At 40.6% G+C, this 24861-nt stretch overlaps 5 protein-coding genes across 14 annotated transcripts; 2 read left to right on the forward strand and 3 right to left on the reverse strand.

The window, feature by feature from the left end:
* Nucleotides 1-107: 107 nt before the first annotated feature.
* On the reverse strand, nt 108-8913 carry LOC148399095 (choline transporter-like protein 2). The gene is made up of 22 exons (XM_088373498.1): nt 8533-8913; nt 6683-6731; nt 6536-6609; nt 6030-6114; nt 5867-5951; nt 5685-5798; nt 5292-5346; nt 5081-5204; nt 4732-4815; nt 4484-4596; nt 4231-4362; nt 4054-4153; nt 3711-3803; nt 3538-3622; nt 3203-3465; nt 3040-3134; nt 2769-2872; nt 2619-2692; nt 2243-2313; nt 1958-2046; nt 1717-1801; nt 108-1643 (listed from the first exon to the last, which is right to left on the reverse strand). The coding sequence occupies exons 1-22, from the start codon at nt 8567-8569 to the stop codon at nt 1303-1305; spliced, it is 2352 nt and encodes a 783-aa protein (XP_088229624.1). The 5' UTR covers nt 8570-8913; the 3' UTR covers nt 108-1302.
* On the forward strand, nt 8361-13505 carry gcdha (glutaryl-CoA dehydrogenase a). Of its 3 annotated transcripts, none has more exons than XM_088373502.1 (12): nt 8361-8514; nt 9720-9831; nt 9920-9952; nt 10045-10185; nt 10315-10377; nt 10458-10628; nt 10703-10832; nt 10972-11188; nt 11306-11409; nt 11571-11696; nt 11788-11948; nt 12312-13505. In XM_088373502.1, exons 2-12 carry the CDS (start codon nt 9726-9728, stop codon nt 12383-12385), a joined length of 1326 nt encoding a protein of 441 aa, XP_088229628.1. In that variant the 5' UTR covers nt 8361-8514; nt 9720-9725; the 3' UTR covers nt 12386-13505. The 3 variants fall into 3 exon arrangements, with proteins under 3 accessions (XP_088229628.1, XP_088229627.1, XP_088229626.1); XM_088373501.1 differs by lacking the exon at nt 8361-8514 and adding an exon at nt 9403-9567; XM_088373500.1 differs by lacking the exon at nt 8361-8514 and adding an exon at nt 9557-9651.
* Nucleotides 12868-14649, reverse strand: syce2 (synaptonemal complex central element protein 2). 2 transcript variants are annotated; one of them, XM_088373503.1, is made up of 5 exons: nt 14409-14649; nt 14075-14174; nt 13846-13904; nt 13493-13601; nt 12868-13399 (listed from the first exon to the last, which is right to left on the reverse strand). In XM_088373503.1, the coding sequence occupies exons 2-5, from the start codon at nt 14147-14149 to the stop codon at nt 13190-13192; spliced, it is 453 nt and encodes a 150-aa protein (XP_088229629.1). In that variant the 5' UTR covers nt 14150-14174; nt 14409-14649; the 3' UTR covers nt 12868-13189. The 2 variants fall into 2 exon arrangements, with proteins under 2 accessions (XP_088229629.1, XP_088229630.1); XM_088373504.1 differs by lacking the exon at nt 14409-14649 and having other exon boundaries at nt 14075-14371.
* A 1038-nt stretch (nt 14650-15687) lies between these two features.
* Nucleotides 15688-18107, forward strand: LOC148399098 (uncharacterized). Of its 2 annotated transcripts, none has more exons than XM_088372878.1 (3): nt 15688-15839; nt 15924-16195; nt 16784-18107. In XM_088372878.1, exons 2-3 carry the CDS (start codon nt 15976-15978, stop codon nt 17062-17064), a joined length of 501 nt encoding a protein of 166 aa, XP_088229004.1. In that variant the 5' UTR covers nt 15688-15839; nt 15924-15975; the 3' UTR covers nt 17065-18107. The 2 variants fall into 2 exon arrangements, with proteins under 2 accessions (XP_088229004.1, XP_088229005.1); XM_088372879.1 differs by lacking the exon at nt 15688-15839 and having other exon boundaries at nt 15928-16049; nt 16124-16195.
* A 1866-nt stretch (nt 18108-19973) lies between these two features.
* Nucleotides 19974-23424, reverse strand: acp5a (acid phosphatase 5, tartrate resistant a). 6 transcript variants are annotated; one of them, XM_088372874.1, is made up of 7 exons: nt 23104-23271; nt 22350-22474; nt 21856-21949; nt 21590-21807; nt 21358-21482; nt 20602-20947; nt 19974-20538 (listed from the first exon to the last, which is right to left on the reverse strand). In XM_088372874.1, exons 3-7 carry the CDS (start codon nt 21944-21946, stop codon nt 20299-20301), a joined length of 1020 nt encoding a protein of 339 aa, XP_088229000.1. In that variant the 5' UTR covers nt 21947-21949; nt 22350-22474; nt 23104-23271; the 3' UTR covers nt 19974-20298. The 6 variants fall into 6 exon arrangements, with proteins under 6 accessions (XP_088229000.1, XP_088229001.1, XP_088229002.1 ...); XM_088372875.1 differs by having other exon boundaries at nt 22346-22474; XM_088372876.1 differs by having other exon boundaries at nt 21590-21789; nt 23104-23270.
* Nucleotides 23425-24861: the final 1437 nt, after the last annotated feature.

Raw genomic sequence — 24861 nt, forward strand, 5'->3', positions numbered from 1 at the left:
TTCACTTCAACATTTTTTTTCTTATGATTTTATTTTGACTCGCTAGTGACCATTCTACATTGCTACAGCATCCGAGAGTCAAAACGCAGACATTTTGTTTCCCAATTGCAACAATCTTTAATCAAGACTTCAACTATTTGTAGATGACATTCCAGGGAAAGTCAACGTACATGCTTCACAAAGTCACAAGAGTACAAAAGAATTGCCAAGTTAAATTGGGAGTATTTTAAAAGATCAGCGATAACAAAAAAATTGGAATTGGGCATCACACCCTGCAGAGAACGTAGCCTTAAATGTTCATTTCAGTATCATGCGGCATATAAAAGAGGAATAAGGGATAAGGAGAGGCAGGACAGGGAGGTAAGGGTCAAAGAGGGCACAATGGCTGTATCATAAGAGCCACAAATCACAGCACTTAACACCAGTCCAATAATCAAGGCAAATAGTTGGCAGTACAATACTGTGCATGGTGAGGGTCTCTTTACATGAGTGAAGCCAAGAATGTTACACACTACTGCAGAAAGATCAACTCAAATAAACAAGATATTAAATTCACATGTAAGATTTTTGCCTCAGCTGGTATTGTTGAACATAATGAAAAATCACACACTTCTATGAAGATGCACCTGAAATTGAAATGTAAACAACACAGAGAGGTTAGGAAGTGTTAATAGACGACATACAGTATTTCAGTGAGTGATCAGAGGCACAGTGTAAGCACTTTCTCGACATGTTAAAAGCAACACTGTTCCAAGAATAACACAATTTTCAAGCGACGTCGACACACAAGTCTTGCTGTACATTTTTTAAAGCCACATCATTGAGGTTGTTTCATTCCACAACAATCAATTCCTCTGTAGAGGCAGCATGTTTACAGTTGGCTTCTTCTGTTTTTACTTTTCATTCTCCGCACTCGTATCCTCATGTTTCAATTGGAGGTCTCCCCGCCCCAAACGCTCCGGCTGCTTAAAGACCAAGTGTGAAGTAATTTCAGAAAATGCCAAATGCAATCATTTTATGGCACAAGTAATGAAACATTATACAATAAAGCATGAAAGAGTAATTTCTAGTTTGTACTCTCAGCAAATAATCGTGTTACCTGGCTGACTTGGCATACTGGAAATGACATCATCTCTGCCGATTACCAAAGATTGATGGACATAAGCATTTTTTTGTTAAGCACGTTGTAATGGGTTTTAATTAAGAACCTAGGTGGGTTGCGTTTAAAAAAAAAAGTATGCTTACAATAGTTTTAGCCGTTAAAATATGGTTGGTTAAGTTTACTTCACACTTGAGCTTAATTTAAGAACCACTGTCACCCCTGCTTCTTTCTTTTTCCAACACCGCATCTTCACTGACTGTTTGCTCCTCGGTCTCCCTTGTTTGCCCGTTGGTCTCGTTTGCAACTTCAGCGTTATCTCGCAGGGGCTCATCTTCCACATTCGCATGTGAGGCGTTAGACTGCATCTTAAGTTCTTGCAGTTGAATATTTTCCACTTCCAACACATCTCCTTTGCTTGCAGGAGAGTCAGCATCATCTCCATCTCCCTCTGACCTCCTTGACAAGCCGATGAGATCGTGCAGCTCGGGGGACATGTAGTAAGGCCTTTCGGGCGAGCCGTCATTTCTTTCCAAGTCCTCACCTTTCCGACAAGGACAGTTTGTTTAATTGGATTCAAGGCAAATTGGAAAACCATGCCAATAAAAAATACTCACAGAAGCAGAGGAAGAGTGTGTCGACACACATGGAGTAGACGCTGAAGAAGCCATGGGCAATGAGGTAGGATCCAACTATATTTGTCTAGTTGGAGAGCAGAAGACATCTGACATCAACCATTACGCACCACTGTTAATAACCAAGACTTAAAACAGGATTCAAACAGCTCCACAGTCCCCACCAAAAGTGATCGCTTCGGCAGAGATCTTTATTGTGGATGCTTATTTTATTATGTCTCACCATTATGGGCACCCAGTAGTAGTTCAAAGTAGGAGAAGCGTACTCAGGAGAATCCATTCTTCCGGTAAAGAAGAAGAAAGAGATGATTCCTGTGCAAAAAAATGTATAGAGCAAGTTGTCATTATTGATATTTAATATAAAACACACACAACAAAATAATTTGTTGGGTAAACATAAATGTATGGATAGAATTTCCACCTTATGTTGATAAAACAAACACCCAAACAGACAGCCAATATCCTTTTTAAGTGTACCTTAGTAAGAAATATGTGAGACCCATCTTACCAATAACTCCAACAATGAGCAGTTTCCCAAGGAACAACAGGAAGTCTGTCACTTTGTCCAAGACAGCCACCCTGTTTTGAAAGTCACACAATACATAGAGTAAATTGCTTTGGCTAGGTCGTTGAGACTAAATTATCAAAAGGTTTGAATGTGCATGAGAAGGATTGTCGATATGAATGGGTAAGAGCTATATCAAAATGTTTGCAAATACTGTTTGCATTGTTGTAGGAGTGGCCGTTTGAGTACACAACAGTTTTTGGTATTGGTAGTGTCAAAACTTGTTTGTATTTGCAAAGGCAGCATTAAGTCTCCAGTGCTTGTCAAATGAAAAAAAAAAAAAAAAAAAAGAAGTATGTAATCTGTAATGATTTCCAACCTGGCAATGTTCCTTAACAGAAGCATAAAGGCGTCTTGAGCTGATGTACAGAAATTTTTCCCATAGATGGCAATCTGGACAGACAAATCATAGACTTTATTATAGTAACATCTGCCAACTCCAAGGTTATCTGTTTTTGCAGAAACTCACCATGATGTAAGCATTTCTGTTCAGGAACTTGATGCATTTCTCCAGACACCAGAAGCAACATTTCATGCAGTTCAGCAAGAATTTAGCATACTTGTTTCTAGCACCTGGAGGACAAGGGAGAATCACCAAGTGAGCATTTTGGCAGAAAAAACGATGACTACACAAAAAGAACGCATTGTGAAGCACTAGATTTAACAATAATATTGTATAAAATCTAATGATGAGGTGATTCCAATCATATTTAAGTGCTTCTATTTGCCCTCAATCTTACCTTGCAGCTTGTGATTAAGATACTCCAGAATAACCCTGATGATCTGGACCAACGCCAGGACCAGTGAGCCAAATGCCACTGAACCAGTGTGATATCTGGCGGGCAAAGATGAAGAGTTGTTACAAAAACAAAGCCCATTAACTTCACAAATGTGTCTTCTAACCTAAGGGTGCGCCCCAGAGAAGACATGACGGGGTTGGGGGGTATATCATCAGGCTTCTTAAAGGCCCAGTAATAAGAGGCAAAGGCCCCAGCCAGAGTGACCTGTCCCAAGGCCGTCACAAAGTTGCCACACCAGAAGAAGAGGAAGGCGTTGTAAAACTGGAACAAGGTGATGTATTTGTGGTACAGGGTATCCCCACCATGGTAGGCAAAGTTACACTCGGCTTCGGGACACTCGGCCGACATGTTGGTTTTATTGAACGTCTGGAGAGAAACGAGATGTGAACGTTTCATACTAGAAATGTGAAGACGTGATGAGGCGTGATGGTTCTTCACCTTGGGATCACAGGTGTTAAAACGGAATGTGCAATTCTCATCGGCGGACACTTTGTACACTTCAGAATTAGATGTGGCCAGATAGCTGAATGGCAAGGACATTAAGGTGATGAAAAGAACATAGTGGATAAAGAAACAGTATGAATACATTAATATCTGAATTAAAAGGATACACGGAAGTGACCGCCCAGTAAGCTATCACAATTGCCAGGAGGAGAGAAGTCAGCAATGGATAGAATAATGATGATGTCACATATCCAAGGGCCCTGGAAAAAAAAAATCACATTCATAATGATAAATAATCATTGTCATGCTTACATATAGCAAGAGAGCAACATGAGTACAGATGGAATGGACGGATAGGTGGACCCAAGTGTATTTTTACAGAAAATCTAACCCATCATTTTGGGCTAGTAAGAAACATACAGATGCGAAAAAAAAAAAAATTGAAGTTGATTTGACTCGGCATTTGTGTACAAACACGGTCCACACATGTAGGCTTGAAAGTAGGCTGACCTGCTGGACTCTTTGATGAGGGCGATGGCAACCATGAGCCTCTTCCTAAGGAAGATGAGTGTCGCGATGATGAGGAACTCCACAATGGCGAGGGTGATTGCTGTAAAAAAAAAATTAAAACAGACTTGACACACTATTTAAGTGAGTGAGTATAAGCGGAGCATTTTTGGGGCATACTGAATATAAGCCAGGTTTGTCTGATCTCAAGGTAGACCGCGAAGTCGGGCTGCATTCCCAGCTGGCCGATAGTCACGTCGGTAGAAGGATCCGCTCTCAGACTTTGATATTGCAGGAAACAATGCAGCACACCTACGAGGGAGGACACCCCATGTTTAGCCCCTTTTATCGTCCCTGTGCTACCAAAAAGCATAACCATGGTAACTGAGGCGCAAATACTGTCACATTCTCAACAGACTGGGAGAAGATTTACCATAGGCTACGATTCCAATGACCAAGACAATCATGACCCACACCATGATGTCTGCCAGGAAGCGTAGCAGGATTATGAAGAACCAGCTGCAAACCATTGCTATTGTCAGAGCTCTGGAGACGGAAGATATTAAAGAGATTTCAGGGTCACAGCAAACCAGAATTGCATTTCAAAATGAAGTCAACATTTTTTTTTCCTCAGATAGACACCCTTTGAATCATTACATGCATTTTTGTTGATGTTCTTACATAATGATATAGTGCCAGGACTGAGTGTAATCCTCAAAGATTTTCATGGCCAACTGGCGAGCTTCAAAAAGCATGTTGGACTTCCTGTAACGAAACCAAAATAATTCAAATGTCATGGCATGTTCAAACTGGTTAGAAAATGTCGATTTGGCTCAATTATGAATGGTTATAATTTCTCCCGAAGTAATCACTTTAGAAACACAAAATGAGCCATTGTCTAAATATTAAGGATTACAACTACACACAGAACACTTGTTGGCGGTGACTTTTCTACATGTGATACTTTCAAAACCTTGATCAATTCTATTAGCCACTGGGTTAATATTACCCGGCTCTGAAAAGTACTCACTTGGTCGCATTGAGTACTTCGATGGCGGGAACGTTGGCGGAGTCGATTGTAACCATGGTATTATTGCCCACAACCACCGAGCCATTCTTTAATTTTGACATGGTTGGAACGCAGCGTCGTGTGACTGTATGCACAGGCATAGGAACACAAATGTGATAATGTGACATCACTAGTTCATGCCATCCTGGACTGCGACATGCTTCTCACTCACAGGCTTTGCTGGCCAAGATTGAGGAAGGGCAATATTGTTTCAGGATGTGGATAGGCTAAAATAAAAAAATGAAAAAGGACTGACATTTAACATGCTAGTTGATATACAGTATCATTTTAGCACAAATATCAAAAAGTGGTAAATACTATGAAAGACACATCAGGGCAACTATGTGATATGCAAACATTGGGCCTCATTCACTAACACTGCATGCGCACATTTGATGAATTTGTGCATAATCGGCTTTTTTACCTGTAATGGATAGATAACAGTGTAAGGACATTTCTATGGATTGGTGAATGAGGCCCAAACATGTATTTCTTTGTGCAACTCAGTTTGAATAAATGTAACAAACAATTTCATGTTGCAGACTTTAGTTTGTGGTTGCTTTACCCATGATGAATTGACACCTTCCTGGCAAAACTCTGCATAATAGTCACGGTCGTCTTTGTTTTTAACGGCTTCGGCCAACGTGAGATGTTTGTAAGGACAGTGTTTTACACATATCTGGAATAGAAACAAGAGTTAGAAAACCATTGCGACTATTTAAATACAGTAATTGTCTTGTAGCTGACCTGAGTGGTGGGACACTGGCCTTGGAGCAAAACCGCAGGACTCGCACACATCAAGATATTGTAGTAAAACAGAAAAGTCTTGTTCCTATATGATTTGTAGAGGACAGCAACATCTATTAGTGACTGAACTGTTACATGACGCGATCAATGTCTATTGACTCACTCCTGGGGTGTTCCTTTTTCCCCGCAGAAGTTCCCTTTGCTGTCAGTGGGATAGAGGATTTTCCTGGGGTCACCCTGGGACCAGGCTTTATGGAAGGACAAATAGAATCATTGTTCCAAAAAATCAGGACATACAAAAGCAAAAGGTTTGTTCATTCCGACACATGTGGCTCTCACTTTACCGCGCCCCATTAAGAACACTAGCAAAGACAAGTCCAGCAAAGTCAAATATCTTACCTGTTTGTGAAAAACAATGACAGACATGTATTAATTTAATAATGTGTTTATTATAGAGTGCAGATTGAGAGCTAATGCCCAACCAACCACTGTCATTCTCAAGCCACAACCCCCCCCCCCTTTTTTTTTTTTTATTGAATATGGATTGTGAATATTAAAAATAGGTGTAAACTGAAACGTGGCAGAAGAAACCTTATTGGAAGAAAGACGGAGTTGCGCAAGAGTGCTCATCCAAATCTATATATTGCATGAATGTCTTGGTCGTCTTACCAAGAATTCCCACACCAAAATAGGCAAGCAAGGCAACGATAAAGAGAAAACAGCAGACTATATCCGTGCATCCCCTGAGAACGAGAAGGTGTGGTTAATAATCAGTTCTTTTGGATCTACAATGTGAAAGCTCAGATGTAATTATACCTCTTGTGAATGGGCCCCTTGAAGTCTGGGTCAAACTTTCCGACCTCCCCTGAAATTGAAAGAAAGCAACATGTCATATGAACCAATAGGAATTGTTGATGTCACTCTTCAAATGCGCAACAATTGTAATCGTTATTCTTAATTAGCCATACAATAGGTCCTGTGAATCCACAAGACTGAGTGGCAAAGTGCACAACAATGCTCTTGTGTATCTGCAGTCCATCACTAACCTGCATGAGTTAAAGTTAATATATATTTGTTTTACGTTAATCAGATATTGATACCAAATAATTTGTTGAAGGTTGTCAAAAAAAATGTCAACATGCTTCAGCTGCCGTCCATGATGAGTACAAAACAAATGCAATAAAATGTGTATTTACATAATATAACTAATGTTGTTGTTTAAATACACGGGCCAAGTCTGGATAAAATTGCACAAAAAAAATATAAAATTGCAACTCTAAACAGCGAAATAAATACGAATGAAGAATTTTGCAGGAAATTTTTGTTCTTGTCAGCAAGGTAAGGGACCTCCAAGCTGAGGTTGGCAATACCTCATAAACAGTCCTTCATTATTAGACTTACACCTTATACCCCCTTCATTAGCGAGCTCCATCACTCATACACCCAAAGGCAAAGGCACACCTCGTTTTTTGATATGCAACATTGTGCCGTCAGCTCTCTGTCACTTTAATGACTTGAACGCTGTCACAATTTAGTTTCGTTCTTCTGGTATCCTTTTAGGCAGCTGCAATATTTCTGTGTAATTCCGGTGGTCTCACTTCTGGGACCCCACTCTCCTCACTTTCCAACGTCAACCATAGCAAAGATGTCTTACTTGTTTCATGAGTGAAACGAAGACCCTTTGTTAGGTCAAGTGATGTGTGACTGGTCACAAAGCAATAAAGATGTTGTCGTTTCAAGACCACCGATTCATCATGTTAATAATGGTGACTTTTTGAGCTCATCATATAGATGTGATGACAATCACGGATGATGACCTTGATCATCTTACACATTTGTGACATCTTTAACCACACTCCCAAAACATCTGTCAGGCGATCTACACAAGTAACAAGGATTACAAGGAGTGTTTAAGAGCTTGAGCCTGATTGTGAATGTTAAAAAAATATAAACATGATGACTAGCAGCATCTTGATCATCCAAGAAAGTGGGCTTGGTTAACTTGCACGTGTAAAAATGGCCACACCTTGATTACTTCCATCAAACTATTCCTTCCATTGATCATTATAATGAACATAACAACCCCTAGGCTTTGTTGTATGAACGCGTTGGTACAATTGTGACCCATTAACAGTTCATATGAATACCCAAGCCCAGAACACAAGGAGCGCATCAGGCGTGTGCTGCAATAATATCGACCACATTTACACATGGGCAACTATGCGGTTTGTAATGTCCACGTGGACGCAGTTTTCCCCCTCGCGCGCATATCATAACATTGCGTTACAATAATTGGAATCGTTTGAAAGGATGCAAAGCGGCGATGGATGCAGAATTTGCTCCCATATGGATGCAAGCAGGGGCGTGGCATCTTTGTAGACGTAAAGCTATGTGCAGCGCAAACGTCATAAATATAATCCACAAATGTACTCGCAGTAAAGATGAATGTATAATCGTTCACACTGTACTGTTCAAAAACAACGTTAAAAAAAAAAAAAAAAACTGGTTGAGGAGGATAAAGATGCCCCCAGCCAGGTCTGCATTGACATGTGGTGTGGTCCACACGCAAAGATCCATTGCGGTCATTGTTTCAATCTCTTTTCCGTTACAAAGACAAAGCCAAGGCTAACAGGGAAAAGTGCGGCAAGGTGAGATCCAATTCTTACCGTATTTAATTTCCGACTTTTTGCCCTCCGGTTCCATATTGCTCTACCCCCTGCAGATCACAACTCAGGCAAGATAGTTACCATGGAAATGGTGGGGGAAGGTGTGGTGTGTGTGTGTGTGGGGAGGGGGGGGCGGGGGGTATTTTGGAACAGGACAATACAATACTATAACATATATGTAGATTTCACTAAAAATAAATCGGACAAATCCATGACTGAGAACTGGATAAAATTCTAAAATCTGGCCCAATTAGTACGGAATGGCCCTATTGGATTTGTTTTGGGGGTGACAATGCCTATGACTTTGCCTATGACTTACTCAAAAGTAAAAGTAACATTAGAAAAAAGGAAAATTGCTTTATTGCTCTATTGCTTTGTGTAAAAGATAAAGGGTTAATGACAGTGAACGTTATACTGTTATTCAAGATGTAGACCACGCCCACTTATTGGGACTAAATGCGGGGCTGATAAAAGATTTGCAAGATATAGAATAATTCTTACAAAAATATGAGTATTATAAGTGTATTCATTGTCAGTCTAGTCGCGTCAGTGTTAAGTATTTCGTAATACTAGTGTTATGTGAATGACCTAAACAAGTGAAGAACATACCGTTTATGAAACCTAATTTAACCAGCCAATGATCAGCGAGGGCGTGAAGCCACCGCCTCTACTGACCAAGAAGTGCAGCACACTGTATGGTATGATGCTATCGCCATTTTGAGTGTGGAAAAGCCTTCTGACATTATTTTTTTAGGGCAGTAGGCCACTTGATGCACGACAGAACACTGCTCTGATGTTACTGCAGAAGGATTTCAGCAGCATGGTCTTTTTTTCCCTCCTTTTTTCCGCCACTTATCCAGGCAATGTGACTTGCACGAGAAGCGCGTCTCTAATGTCATCACCTGTCATGGCGGAGTTGTGTGGTCATTTTCAGACGTGTCCCGGATATGACGTAATATAAAAACTTACTTAACACGGGTCCGGGACAAAAAAATCATTTGGACACTGCTTGATCATCTAAACACGAGGAAAACGGTAAAGTAAACTTAGAGGCAGACGTTTAATATTCGTTAAGCTTACTATCACATGCATGCTTGTCTCGGACAGTCTGTTTTTCTGGTGAGATAATTGCGTTATGATTTTTCACGACGTCATGATTTTGATGAGTATAATGTGTTTTCATGCAGCGCAATATGGCTCTGAGAAGTTTCACTCGTCTGCTGTCAAGCGCCCCAAAATGTGCAGCTGTCAGTGCGTGCCGAGCCCAGAGTACAACTGCGGCTTCTGCCAAAGTTAATGGTAAATGTTATTTCATTTAATTTAAAAAAAATCTTTGGAAAATGAATGCATTGGTTAAAGGTAATGCCTTTGTGTATTTTCCCAATAGATGCTGAAGAAATCAAAAAGGCTCCCAAGGGAGGTAGTAACACTTCAACCTATTCTGCTCCTTACATGTTGTTACCACACGTGACAGTGACATAATGGCTAAGCGTGGTATGTTTTGACCCTCAGCCAAGGTGCCATTCAACTGGAGAGACGCTCTGAACTTGGAGGGTCAGTTGACAGAGGAGGAGGTGATGATCCGGGACTCCTTCCGCGACTACTGCCAGGAAAAACTCATGCCTCGCATCGTCATGGCCAACAGACACGAGCGTAAGAAATATCACATCCTAAAAGAGCCGTATTGTGTATTTGTTGTCTTAATAGAACTAGTTAGTAGTTAAGATACTGTATATTCCTATGCTGCTTCCTGATTGTTTCTATTTGCCCAACATTTTACAGATTTCCACCGTGAGATTGTTTCTGAGATGGGAGAGTTGGGTGTTCTTGGCCCCACTATTAAAGGTACACACAGTGACTGCGTTCACATGGCCATGTGTTATTTGTTTCCACATTCAATTGTGCCTTCTGTTCCCTTCTCATAGGTTACGGCTGTGCGGGAACAAGTTATGTGGCATATGGCTTGATTGCCAGAGAGATTGAAAGGGTGGATAGTGGCTATCGCTCAGTCATGAGCGTACAGTCCTCACTGGTCATGCATCCCATTAATGCTTATGGCACAGAGGCCCAGAAGGAGAAATACCTACCCAGGCTGGGTGAGGACTTGTGTGGATAGATGATACGCTTTATACAGAAGTATTCTTACCTCTGCATATTGTGTATTTTCTAGCTCGTGGAGAAATCCTTGGCTGTTTTGGCTTGACAGAGCCAAACCATGGCAGCGATCCCAGCAGCATGGAGACCAAGGCCATATACAACCCCTCCAGCGGTACTTTCACTATCAGTGGAGCCAAAACATGGTGGGTTAGCGGAAACGTACACTTGACAAACTAGATTGACACAAGGAGTAGCCCACAGAACATATTGTAAATCAAATGATTATTATAAAGAAAATGTTTGGGTTGACTTGACCTTTATGGGTTCACGCTCCTCTTCTAGGATCACCAATTCCCCTGAAGCAGACATTGCAGTGGTCTGGGCCAAGTGCGAAGATGGAAAGGTGCGCGGCTTCATCTTAGAGCGTGGAATGAAGGGTCTTGCTACCCCGAAGATAGAGGGCAAGTTCTCTCTGAGGGCCTCCGCCACTGGCATGATTCTAATGGATGAAGTGGAAGTTCCTCAGGAGAACCTTCTGCCAAATGTCTCTGGTCTGGCTGTAAGTATTTCTGCAGAATGAGGGCATCTCCAAAAGAGAGTTCATTTCATTTCGCAGCTCTCTTGTGCAGTTGAAGTGGCCGGTGAATGTTCTTTTTTTTGGGGACTTTCTCACTAGGGTCCCTTCGGCTGCCTCAACAATGCTCGGTATGGCATCGCCTGGGGAGCTCTGGGAGCAGCCGAATTCTGTTTCCATGCAGCAAGACAGTATACTTTGGACAGGTGCTAGCTCGCCCTCCATGGCCACAATATGCACTTGTACTTTATGTATTCTATCTAAATAATTTTAATGAACCTTTAACCATTCATTCGCTGCATCGGAGTGCAATGAGCCTTTCAACGCCCATTTCAACAAATGTGGAATATTTCTGTGCTCCAATCAGAATTCAATTTGGGGTGCCACTGGCGAGGAATCAGCTTATGCAGAAGAAGATGGCTGACATGTTGACAGAGATCACCATCGGGCTGCAGTCATGTTTATCCCTGGGAAGACTTATTGATGAGAAGAAGTAAGTTATCTTATGTTAATCACATGCAAAGTTTTTTTTATTATTATTATCACAGCTATTCCCAGTGATGCTCTTGTTCTTGTCCAAACAGAGCAGCTCCTGAAATGATTTCCATGCTGAAGAGGAATAGCTGTGGCAAAGCTTTAGATATCGCAAGGCAAGCCCGAGACATGCTGGGAGGGAACGGAATTGCTGACGAGTACCACATCATCCGTCATGTCATGAACTTAGAGGCTGTTAACACCTATGAAGGTAAGTCACTTCCCTTTTCCCCTCAGCAGAAAATGCAGGTACTATAATGATTACGTGGTTATGAGAAGCCCAGTTGCTGCTGTGGTGGCTAACAGCACTGTGCACCATGAAGCTAAGCTAAGGCTCATCATTCACATCAGTCTTCCAGTTTTCTAAAGTAGTGCCTTTTATTTTGAATCACTAGTTTTACTTGATGTAGATTTTGTATGGACATCTGTCCCTTTCTTAAGTTGTGTAAATAAAGTCCCCCAGGGGTCTTACCTGCAACAATGTCCATCGGCCACTTGAGGTCACCAGTGTTACTGTATGTTTATGCTCTGCTGTTAAGACATTGTATTGTATTTGTGCTTTGTCTATTGGCAGGAACCCATGACATCCACGCCTTGATCCTGGGCAGAGCAATCACTGGACTTCAATCATTTACAGTTGAACAGTAAAATGTTAATAGGTTCAATGAGAAGATGTAAAAGGGATTATTGGATGTAGAAACTAGAGCACTTGATTGCCATCTTTGTGGGGGTTTTAGGTTGAGGATTTTATTTATATAAAGGCTATCTCAATAGTCACTATACACCCCTTCCCCTTTTTAGTTTTAGAGATCATTCCTTCAGACATGAGGTCATCAATACTTGTCGGTATCCAGTTTAGAGAAACATGCCATGGATATTGTAAATGTGTACTACATGTTGGAGTGATGACACAGCCTTAAATGTTGCAGGGAAACATTTTTGCAATTCTGCTGAAATGGTAAGCCATGGGAAATGGCTTACTGAAAATCAGTAAAACATAGGCTGTCAAATGCTAAGTGGCCTCTTGTCTAACGAAATGATGAAATGGGATCGCAAAGGAAAGAAGAAAAAAACTGAAGTGGTTAGTGACTTAGAGTTACTTAGGGTGTTGCATGAAAACCTTGTCAGACTATAAATGAACATCTGCTTTTTATTCATGGTGTTTTTAATACAAATTTAAATAATGGACATTGGGGTGGCTAAGGTGTTCCATGTGAAAAGAAAACTGCAATTCTATACTGTGCGGTCTCGTGTTACTTTTTGCACTCAACTCTGCTTACGCAATACTTTCAATGAACCTGAAAATGGGGCAAAGAATTATACTAAATGTGTGCTTTTACTTAAAGACTGAAATCTGAACGATTGCCCCCTATATCTACAACATCCTCAGCAACGGATAAACTCTGAAAATTGGAGGAAGGAACCTGACTATTCTGAGAACCTGAAAGCAATCTAGTCTGTCATGGATTCTGCTGTGCCGTTGACAGCGAGGCCATCTCGCAGGCCGGTCAGCATTTTGCTGGCCTCCAGGAGCTCCCTGTGGAGTTTGGAGCACATATCCAGCACATTGGTCAACTCCATCAGCTTCACCTGCATCTCGTCGCTGTTCTCTTCGTAGGCCTTGTACAAGTCCTCCTTCATTTGTTGGCATACCTCCGTCACCTTTGGAAGGGCCACAGAGGCAGGGGTCTCATTTGGTTTGCATGTCAACAACAAAAGCTGTACACATTATTATTATTAAAACAAATTATCTACCTTGTCTACAATAGTCTGCTGAAAGCTTTCAATTTCTTTATGGTCACTGGCGCGGTGGTTGTGAATCTTGTCCACCAGTTCCTGCACTCTTCTGCTGATGTCATAGGAGCTGCGAGGGCAATGTAGCAAACATAATAGAGACTTTCATCTACAGCAGGGGTCACCAACCTTTCTTAAACCGAGGGCTACTTCCTGGGTACTGATTAAGGCAAAGGACTACCGGTTTAATTAGGGCTATTATACCTTTGAACCGCACCACAATAATCCCTACATAGTGAGGGACTTGAGAATGAGTAAACAATTCCCAAAACAACCAAAGACAGTGGGTCTGAAAATACTGAGTCATACATTACCTGGAATTCTCTTCAGTGTCATTCCTGCTCGAACTGGCTTCTGAATCATCGACCTGAAGCTACCAGAGAAAAATCACTAACACTTACATCTACTAAAATATGATATTCCATATAAACCGGCAGACTACATGATGGTTAGGTTCCAGCATCTACAGCACTAGTCAGCTAGCAAGTTTACTTCTGATACTTGAATAAAAGTAGAAATGAAAGAATTAACATAATATTGTACCATACGTGGGTCCTCATCTCGTCCTTCGTTCTGGCTGGAATTTGAGGCGGGTGCTTCGCCAAAGAAATAGTCCATTCTTGTACCTCAGACTGCACTAATTCTTTGAACGTAAAAGAAAGTTAATACTAATGTTCGTAAAGTCTCGGGTGCTCAAGCTACATGCTATGCTAGCTCAAGTTTGAACTAAAAATGCGAACTCTTCAAAGTACACGTTGTACGTTGAAACGTGCAAAATGTATAAATAATCTATAAAGACATTATATGAATTAAGGATTATGACGAAAGGGATTGCTAGATAACTGTTTATATAATACTAGTGAATATAAATTGCTACCTGCTGCTAAACTTCACGGGATCAGTCGTTCCGCTTAATTTTGTCGTTGAGGTGCAGCGGTGTACCAATTTATTAAGCAACAACTAATCCGTTATCAAATTAATCAGTGATTACTTTGACAACTGATTATTATTCAGAGAAATTTAAAATTATAAAATTGTCCAAATCTTTGAAATTCTATTTTCTCAATCTCAACAGCTGTCACAAGTGTTGATGATGATGATGATGATGATGATGATGACGACGACGACGACGATGATGATGATGATGATGATGATGATGATGATGATGATGATGATGACGACGACGACGATGATGATGACGATGATGATGATTATTATTATTTCTTCAGTCCAACACGAAATCAGATTGATTCTGTCTGTTTTGGAAGACAATTAATGGTCAACATGTTTGCCCCTTTTCCAATTTATTACGGATCAAACCAGTAATTACCTAATTTCTCTGACTATTTTCTGCGCTATCATTCAAAGAAACGGATGGAAATGAAAACATGTAATTTTTTTTTTTAATGCGACCATCCATATCTTCGTGTACAATGACGCTGAAATTGCTCCACTGTCACGACTCTGTCTTTGCAACTCTGCCTTACACCTTACAATTGCGCTTTCTCGCCTGTAGGTGGCAATGTTTGTCACACTTTTGTTTAGTTAATATTACAGTATCCACACCGCATATTACCATTGCATCAAAATGAAAATGACGTGGAATTTTAGACCTATCTCAAAGTGCACACTGCAAAAGCTTTTGAACTAGACCCTTTGTGGAAAATCAGTTTGTAAATAAATTAAATTCAAAATTTCCAACATTGGCATATTTTCGACTACATCAATTTGGAGTGAAATGAGTGATTTTTCTATTGCATCAGAAACCAAATGTTGAGTTTCTTACCTGATTACAGTCACTCTGGATAAAATCAATGATTTTGAATATTAATTTTAATTGTAAATATTGACTAAGAATGTGTACACGGTGTGTCATAATATCCATGTCAAAACCAAAAAATGGTGCAATAATATGTATACAATAAATACGATTTGATGCGATGCGATACGATACAATACAAATTTATTTCATTTAATTTCATTTCACAACAATTGCAGCTGTAAGTGCAACCACAAAATGTGTTTATTTTGCTTCTATATCTGTGAATCTCACTGTGGAGACACTGCCTCTGGTGCTTGACACTGGTTAATCTGTCTGGAATGGGAATTGAAGAGGTCCAGGTTTGCTAATTGGAAGTATAATCCTTATAGTCCTTCCTCCCCCTTTTGCTCACTCGTGTGGTGCAGCCTGCAGTCTGGATTATCCCAGTGGAGCAGAGACAGAAAATTTGATGTCTTTTTGGTACAGGATGAAGCAATCATGAGAAAACATGGTGAAATACCTGAACTTTCAACATATTCTGTAAAGGTGGGTTTAATTTTCTTCTCTGTGTTATTAACCTTGACTAAAGAGCTTTGTTTTTTTTCTCCCCCCATATGCATCACCTGCAAGATTGATTTGGAATTTGTTGGAGTAAAACTTTGACACTTCCTACTTTGGGAATATGAATAGCTTTGACAATACAGAAGATGGAAGAGAACGTTCCTTCCAGTATCTGGTCCAGAACATCGACCCTATGTATGAGGAATACAAGCCTCCTTCAAGGGACATCATCCAGCTACCTAAATCCGTTTTTTACGTGTTTGTGGCAGCCGTGGTTGTGGTTTCTGTGGCTTACGCTATTGTGGGTCATCTCATCAAAGACCTCCTACTGGATATCACAGGTAATCACTCAAACTCAAAAAGTTCTCATAATGGTACAATGATGGAGGTTTTCTGATATGGTAGGCTTGTTATCTGAATTGAGGAAAGCAGCTCGAGTACTCTTATCCATGTAACATCAGATACAGAGTGTGGTACATTTAGCCTGAGTGAGTCCAGATAATTATTATCTGTCTAATTCTAGTCACTAATGATAGTGAGGATGTAGCAGTTAATTCCCTTGACTTGCCACATACTACGTACGTAGGTTTACATTCTTCAAGATCCCAATAAATCAGTCAATCAAAAATATTAACAGCATATCATTTCATATCTGTCTACTCATCTCTGTTACATTCGTGTTGTCGTCAACGGATGAAAAAGTAACAAGCCCATTTCGACAAAGAAGTAGAAAGCTGTTGTTTTGAAATTTAGAGATTACGCATATAAATCATTTCTCGCTTAATTCATATTCCACAAACACAATCAGAATGTGTTTAGACATTGGGAGCACATAGAACATATTTTTATGACTTTTTTGACTTCCCTTTTATTGCTATGTACTATATGTGGTTATCTTTCATTGTCTGCCATTTGTTATCCGCCCACAGACTGTTTGCTGGGTCCGGTCGATGAGGATGTGAAAAAAGATGGCGTGATGGAGGGGGTCAGCCCGCTCCAAATGCCCCCTTCCCTCAGCCACTCCCACCCCAATGCCTTCCACGTGTGGGACCAGGATGACGTCATCATCCCCATGACAGCCCCTTCAGAGACACCATTGACCAGCCCGCTGATAGGGGTCATGCCGTACATCCCCTCTTTCTTTCCCTCCACCCTTGCCAGTGGCAGCCCATCCTACAATCAGCCACTCCCAAAGGAGAGTGACGCATGAAGTCCCCTTTCCACCCTTTTCTTTTATGTTGGAGCCTCTCAATGAATGTCCAGCAACTATCCCTCAATGAGTCCCAACTGGTGGGTTCAGTCAATGACATCTAAAGACAAAAACAATCTTAACTTGTAGTACAAATGTCCACATAAATGTTGGTCAAGATTGATTGCAATTTTTGCACATCAAAGAGAGAAACGCTCAACGCAGTGAGTGATGTTAAGCTTTTTCTCTTTGGTGAGTGCCTACGAGGAGGAAAAGGCTATTTTTCACATAAAAAAAAAAAAAACAGGTCACCATTTTTTATCTTATTTGTAATGATTTCTCAACATTGTCTACAAATGATATCACTTCCATTTTGAGACACGTGAGATTTATTGTTGTAGATTCACTGTCATGCACTGGTATCTTTTTATTTCGTGTGCTGCTTATCTGTGCCGTGAAGTGGCTCCCTAGCAATCACAGCAAATAACCGCAAGTCCAATGTGCAACAACAATAATAAACGGATCTCGCTATTATGTGTACGTCAACAAAGACTGTGATCGACTGCTGCTAAACTAACAATGAATGGAAATGATAGATTCAGATTGAAAGACTGCTGAGTGTTAGTCCAGGCCAGATTGGGTGGAGGTAGCAATAGTGTGATGACTGCTGCTGTTCCATGCCAAGTGAAGACTGCACACCCCGATTTAACAACTAATAGGGTGGAAATAATTCAATTAGATGAGGTCAGCGCTGAATTCAAGGTGACAAGGTGATACCTTTTATGGAAAAGACGATTATGCCGATTAGGCAAAGTTGGAACCGATTGGAATACAGCTCCCGATCTGAGAATAACACTTATCAATTGTGGTGTATACGATAAACTCACAGGTATTGTCTTTCTTGTGGTACTTTTTTCATTTCTATTTCACACAAAGTTTATTTTATATGAAGTAACGACCACACAGATGCTGTAACATCACACACGTACTCCGGTACTGTCTTTCCCTGTATTCACTTTTCTGTCATGTTTCATCAGTGAATTAAATAGTTTTCAAGGTTACAACATGCTTGTCTACATCAAGTGAGGGATATAGGGATTAGGTAGAGAAGATTAGAAGCGCAGTTTAGCCTTAATACGGTGCCGTTTTATTACTTTTGAGCTGTGGAATTAAAACATCGCAGGGCATTTGGAAATGATGCCCCTCACTTATTCAGTCAAGGATTATACATTCATTAGTCTCCTTTTATTTTTCTTCAAGGGCAGATACAGTGTCATGAAAAAGTATTTTGCCCCTTTCTTAAGTTATTTTTCTTTGAATTGTTCGGCCACTTTGAATTTTTTAATATCAAACAAAAGAAAATATCAGACATTTTGCCAAACACACACAAGTGACTCAATATGGTCACTCCTGTTTCTTTATAGGACAGACAAGAATGTTTCTTTTTTCAGGACGCCTTTCAATAAATTGAGAGTTGCACTTGCAACTACAGTATGCATAGCCTATTGTTGCGTGCTCCACATTAACTAGTTACTGTCGTGACGTTAAATAACCAGCTAATTGTTCTTAAACATGACGTTTACAAGAACATATAACATGGATGTGAGTGCAGGTTTATTAAGATTATGATTGATGGAGATTTCTGCAGCCACAATAATTCTATTTTTGTATTATTCGGCCATCCATGGATGGATGGATGTGTTCGTTCGTTTGTTTGTTTATGTATTTATTTATGTATTTAGTTATGTATGTATTTGTTTATTTTCCATTCCATCTTCCATGTGCATTTCACCAATCAGATATCAAATTCATCTGAGAGCCAGCTAGCTGGGAGATAATAACATGAGATAAAAGTGTCTGCTCAGCAGTAACATTCACAAATAGGCTACATCAGGGGGGGATTAAGGAATCCTTATTTGTCCATTAGTCACACTTGACAGCTTAACCTGATTGCTGTCTGAACCTGGCAGCAACAGGCTTGTACCCACACTGATCGGATTGTTCACAATCACTCAAAACACGAGCCAGATATAGTAACATGGCGATTAGTAAAATTGACAATTTTAGTGAGACTCTGAATGAAATAACTCCAAATGATCAAACGCGTCAGTAAAGTGAGAGGTAAAAAAAAACTTGTACTATAAATTAAGCCATTGGTGGACTAACTATATCCTTTGAATCTCTGCGCCAATCTGTCCAATCCTCACCTGGCAGTCCGTGTGGAGGTGAGGAAAGAACATAAAATTGTCCTTAGTCAGCACAGGTTACTTAAGGATATCCAGCATGATGTACCTAGTGACATTAAAAATATATTGTTATACATTACGTTAGAAATATTCAGCTTTTTGATGAAATTTCAGGATGAACCTAAAATGTAACCTTTGTAGGTGATCTAAACTTGAATGCCTAACTTGAATTGTTTGTTTCTTTTCACACAACTTACTGTTCCCTATCCAAAAAATAAATGACAAATTTCAGGAGTTATTCGATTCAATTATAATTCAATTATAATTGGTATTTAAACAGTCCTCTTGATTATGCTATTCACATTTGGACATCATGAGACCAAAACAATATCTACTGCCTGATTAACAGTAATTCCACATTGCAATGTTTTAAACGGGATGTTATTGTAGGGAAGTAGCCACTGAGCTTAATATCTCAATATAATAAACAGGTTGAAACAGAGACTGGAAGAGTCACAGAAAGGTACGAATCACAATTGGTGCAAATGTTCATCCTGAATCTTCACTCAAAACATTTTTTTTTTCAAGTTCGGGATGTTTTAGGGCAAGATCAAGTTTACCATAAATCATACAAATGTTTCTCATTTCTCACTCTAGGATTTTACAAGCGAACATGGGGGGGGTTCTCTTTACATGCCACCTGAAACGACATATGACGTGCATGGCAAAATAAGACTGCAGGTAGTGAGTTAACCGACCTTTATTTGAAACTCCATTTGCCAGAAATGCAAGTAATGTGACTCATTTTTTTCCAGTTTTGTCATTACAAACAAGAAATTGAAATTGTTTAGAAAGTGAAATTTATTCACATTCAAAAATTGTTGGACAGCTGTACTTTGTCACAATTTCAATTAATACAGAACTCTTAGCCTTGGAGAAAAGGCCATTTATTTCAGATAAATTCAGTCTAAGTAAGCCTTCAAAATATTGATTTATTCTGTATAATTAGACTTAACATATTTGTTTGAAAAAACTAAATTTGGACGCAAAGGTGAAGCTCCTTTGTGATTTATTTGCCATTCCTTGGTGAGAGCACGACATGATAGAGAGAGGTGCCTTTAGCCTCGAAGAAGGTGAGCGTCATCTTGTTCTCCGTGACTTCTGCATGAACGAAGCCACCTAACGTGGACATACTACCAGTGAAAAACTTCACAGAACCTTTGGGAACACTGTTCCAGTGGCGAATATCCGGATCCAGGAAGTTTCCAGCGCCGCTCACTACGTAGCCCACTTCAGACTCTTCAATATACTGCAAGAGAGGTTATGGCTTTGAGTTTAAGAAGGATATTTCAGTCCATTTGACAGGCTTTACCTGAAGGTTATGGTCATGGCCGCAGAAGTAGGCTGTGGCGTTGTATTTGAGCAGCAGGGGACGAACTGACCGCAGGAGGCAAGCGGTGGGCCCGTGCTCAGACACGGACCACACCGGGTAGTGACCGGCCACCAGGAGGAAATCCGCCTTAGACTGAGCCATCCTTTGCTTCAGCCATTTCAGCTGTCGGTTGGATTCGACGGCACTTAAGGGGCCTTTGGGCTCCCCATCCTCAAAGTCGAGGGAGTTCCCACACAACATCACGGTGTCAAGCATGATGATGGTCAGCATCTTGTCTGTGTTAGGGATGCGGAAGTCCAGCTCATAGTAGTAGGTAGGGAAGTTCCTAATAAACAACAAAAAGCAGCAAACCTTTCAATACACATTGAATTTACGCAAAGGAATAGGGTGAATAGGTGAGGGTCACTTGTATCGCGCTTTTGGACCTGGTAAGGCCCTCAAAGCGCTTTACACTGACTTTCTCAAAAAAGCACCGATGGCAGAGCATTAGGAGCAGCTGGAAGTTCAGTACCTTACTCAAGGATACTTCAACACGGTCACAATGGCGGGGAATCAAACCCCCAAACTTTAACCACGCTACCACTGAGCCAACTATTATATTAAATTAGATAAATCCCAATACTCCATATTCTGGTGTAAAATGTTTTTCTTTATAAACCACCCGAAATTCCACATATTTTCATTCTTTGCAGTATAGTCTCAATTTGTAGCCACAAGACAGATTGATTTTCTTACCATCTTGCAGATTTCTTTGAGTATTCAATCTGGGCTTTGACATTTCCTTTATGGTCATGATTGCCAGCTATGACGTACCAGGGGACATTCAGGTACTCCCCTGTGTACACATCCTCAAAGGTGTCCTGTTTTTTTTTTTTTTTTAAATCCAGATATCAACCAATCAGAACCACCAACTCCGCTTTTCAAATACAGTACTGTAAATAGTTCTATAGATGTGTAATGGGCTGACCTTAAATCTTGGAGAATCCACACTGTCCACACCTTTATAGTAGAAGTTGTCACCAAGGGCCAGAATAAAGTCCGCTCCCATTTGCTCTGCTACAGTGTTCATCTCTTTAGCAGTAGTCGTTTGCACTGATGTCACGTATGGAGCATAAGGCAAACCTCCCCAGTCTCCAAAAGCCAGGAACTTAATGGAGGTCCTGTTAGCTGTCAGAGAAAACAAATCTAATCAAGAACTATAAAAGGCCTCTGTGACAGTGAGACAAGACTTACCGTGACCCTCACTCAGGTCTTGGAAGGTAGCAGGATAGTTGTGGGCTGCCGGGATTGCAGCAAGCACAAAGGCAAGCAGAATCAGTGCCATCTTCTAAATAAATAAAAAGATAGATGAATAACAGATCAAATCATGATTAAGAAGCAGGCTTAAGTTGGTAACACTGGCAGGAGCAAATCTCAAAACAGGAACAAGGAAGGCATGACAAGAGTTGTTTCTCAAGCTTACTTGTCACGCCTCCACTTCCTGAATCTTGTACCCTCGCGCTCCACTTGCAACAATGCTAACTATTTTACCTCACGGCGCCTTGTGATTGCTTGCAGCCCAAACTTGACACGTTTGGACTGAAGCTGATAAGCTAATGACCGACGTTTTGAAGGAGATGGGGGGTTATAAAGTCACACATTTTCTGTCTAGTTAAGCACATTGCCTGATTTAAATAAGCCTGCATGCGAGAAGCGTGTCAAGTTAGGAAGTAGATCAACTCACTCACTGCTGATAAGTGTCGTGGATAACCTCAGGATGGGACCCTTTGTCCTGCACAGATCTCCTCTTACGCCTCCTTTTTATCAGCAGGACCACAGTACCAGGGCATGACCACTGCTCACGCGTTGTTTACTGAAACCAGGCTTGGGATTGGAGACTGACCTCGATCTTGTGATTTACAACTGTTTTATTATTGTAGGAAGTCCAGACGCCACTATATTTCCACTTCACTATTTGTCCTTCTTCATTTTTGCCAATTTTAGTTGTTGTGACTAAGGAGCAGAATTTGGACCTTGAAGCAGACAGGACACGGACGTTTTTATTTACACAAGTATAGAGTAACAACAGTGACAATGTGTCTGTCAGCGAATTGGGCTTAAATACTGAAAGACATCAAGTCATATCCGAGCCTGTGTCACAAAATAAAGGCCTGTTCCAATTGTCAAGACCCCAAATGCAGTCACAACACAGCCATTGGTGATTGTGGATGAACCTCGTGGATGTTTGTGAACCCCAAGAACAATCAGGTCACATTCCACGCTCTCTGAGGCCCAAATCCTGAACTAAGATGCAGACATTAACCGTCTTCCGAACGACTACGCATCTCTTAAGAGTAAAAAGGGAATGATTTTAATGCCTGACTTTGGTTCCTGCAAGGAACCTTCCTGCTCAGCAATAACATAAGCCAACTTGACAAGAACATCCAAATGTGCTGCACAAAAACCAACTATGAGTTTAGCAGAAATGTGTCACAATCCTACCTCCGTTGAGGAATGTTCATGTGATGAAGGCGAAGCAGTAGCAGGTGAGATGCTCACTAGGATCTGATTGGAGGTGATGGCATGGGTTGGAAAAGGTGGTGAAGCCTGCAGGGAAGCACTAGGCATCAACTAGACGGCCATTGAGTTGATGGTGGTGGAAAGGTTTCGAATCAAGTCCATAACTTTCATCATGTCTGCCAAGCAGTGCATCGAGCACTGATGGCGGATTGAGACTGCTTGGTCGTACTGTGATGTGCGGAGCAGAATTTGGACCCAGAAGCAGACAGGATACGGTGGCAAAGACCTTATATACAAAAATACAAAGTAACAGAGATCAGGGCTTGATGAACGCCCAACCCTATATGACTAAATAAAGGATCATGACACTTGATGACATCAAGGGCCCGAACACGGTCACAACAGTTGTATTGCCATCTGTTTGATGTGTGTGCGTGTATCCCTCTTTCATACCATCTCATTGAATATACCCCTCACCTTTCTGTAGCTATTTAATTCTATCTTTTCATGGGACAACACTAAAAAAAGGCGACGAAAAGTAGTGACTATAAAGTTTAGAGAACAGTCCAAATGTTCCCTTAAAAAAAGCCATTAGTGGCTAAGCCCCTGGCAGCAAAAGTGGAGTACAAAGTAAAAGTAAAAATGCCCCAGAATGTATCAATATTTTGTGTGAAGCATTATTTTCCAGCACATGGAGTTCACCAGAGCTTCACAGGTTGCCACTGAAATCCTATTCCACTCCTCCGTGATGAGATCACCGAGCTGGTAAATATTAGACATGATGATGACCCAGAGATGTTCAATAGGGTTTAGGTCTGTAGACATGCTTGGCCAGTCCATTACGTTTACCCTCAGTCTCTTTTGCAAAGCAGCCATCATCTTAGGTATCTTTGGGGTTATAATGTTGGAATATTGCCAGCAGCAGTTTTCAGAGGTAGTGCTTCTGTATGTCACTGGACATCTTAGCATTTGTTTCACTCAATGAACTCAATGAACTGTATTTCCCCCAACGTCGGCAGCACTCATGCAGATCATGCCTCTCCTTGTTGCTGCCTCACATGCTTGACACCATCTGAATCAAATATGTTTATCTAGGTGTCATCTAACGACAGGACATGGTTCCATCAATCCATGTCCTTCGTCTCGTGGTGGAGATAGGGAAGGCAGTCTGTTAATTCAATAATTAACTCAATACACACTAGAACAAAACATGTCAACCTCCAACATGGCGGAAAGTATTGTTTTTCACAGTTAAAATGGCCCTCTGACGTTAAACCATTACGGCACGGTCAGCGAATAAAATTAATTTGACACGTAAAAAAAAAAACCACACACAATGGTCAAGACTGTCACATTGACAAAGCAAATATAAAGTAGATTCAGCTAACACATAAAAACAGTAACGATTTTAACTATGTTAAATATACAAATGACAAGTCACTGAGCAAAATAATCATGATGGAGGTTGACTCATTTTAATCCAGTCATTATTGCATGTTTGAATGGAGAATCCTCTCAACGGCCAATATGCCAGACCAATACTGAATACCTGCTTGAAAATGTCATTTTCTTTCAATTTCAAGGTAGGTAAAGTCTCATTTAACTGTCATTATAATTGTAAGAAATTGAAGATCCATTTTTGTTTTCCTAGTGGACTTCAGCATCACCTTTCCTCTCAATGTTTTTACTTGACATGTAGAGTACATTACTTCATGTATTGTGACACGTGAACAAACAGAT

The sequence above is a fragment of the Syngnathus floridae genome, chromosome 4 (genome assembly GCF_059516105.1).
Source record: "Syngnathus floridae isolate MCC-2025c chromosome 4, RoL_Sflo_1.0, whole genome shotgun sequence".
Taxonomy (NCBI): Eukaryota; Metazoa; Chordata; class Actinopteri; order Syngnathiformes; family Syngnathidae; genus Syngnathus; species Syngnathus floridae.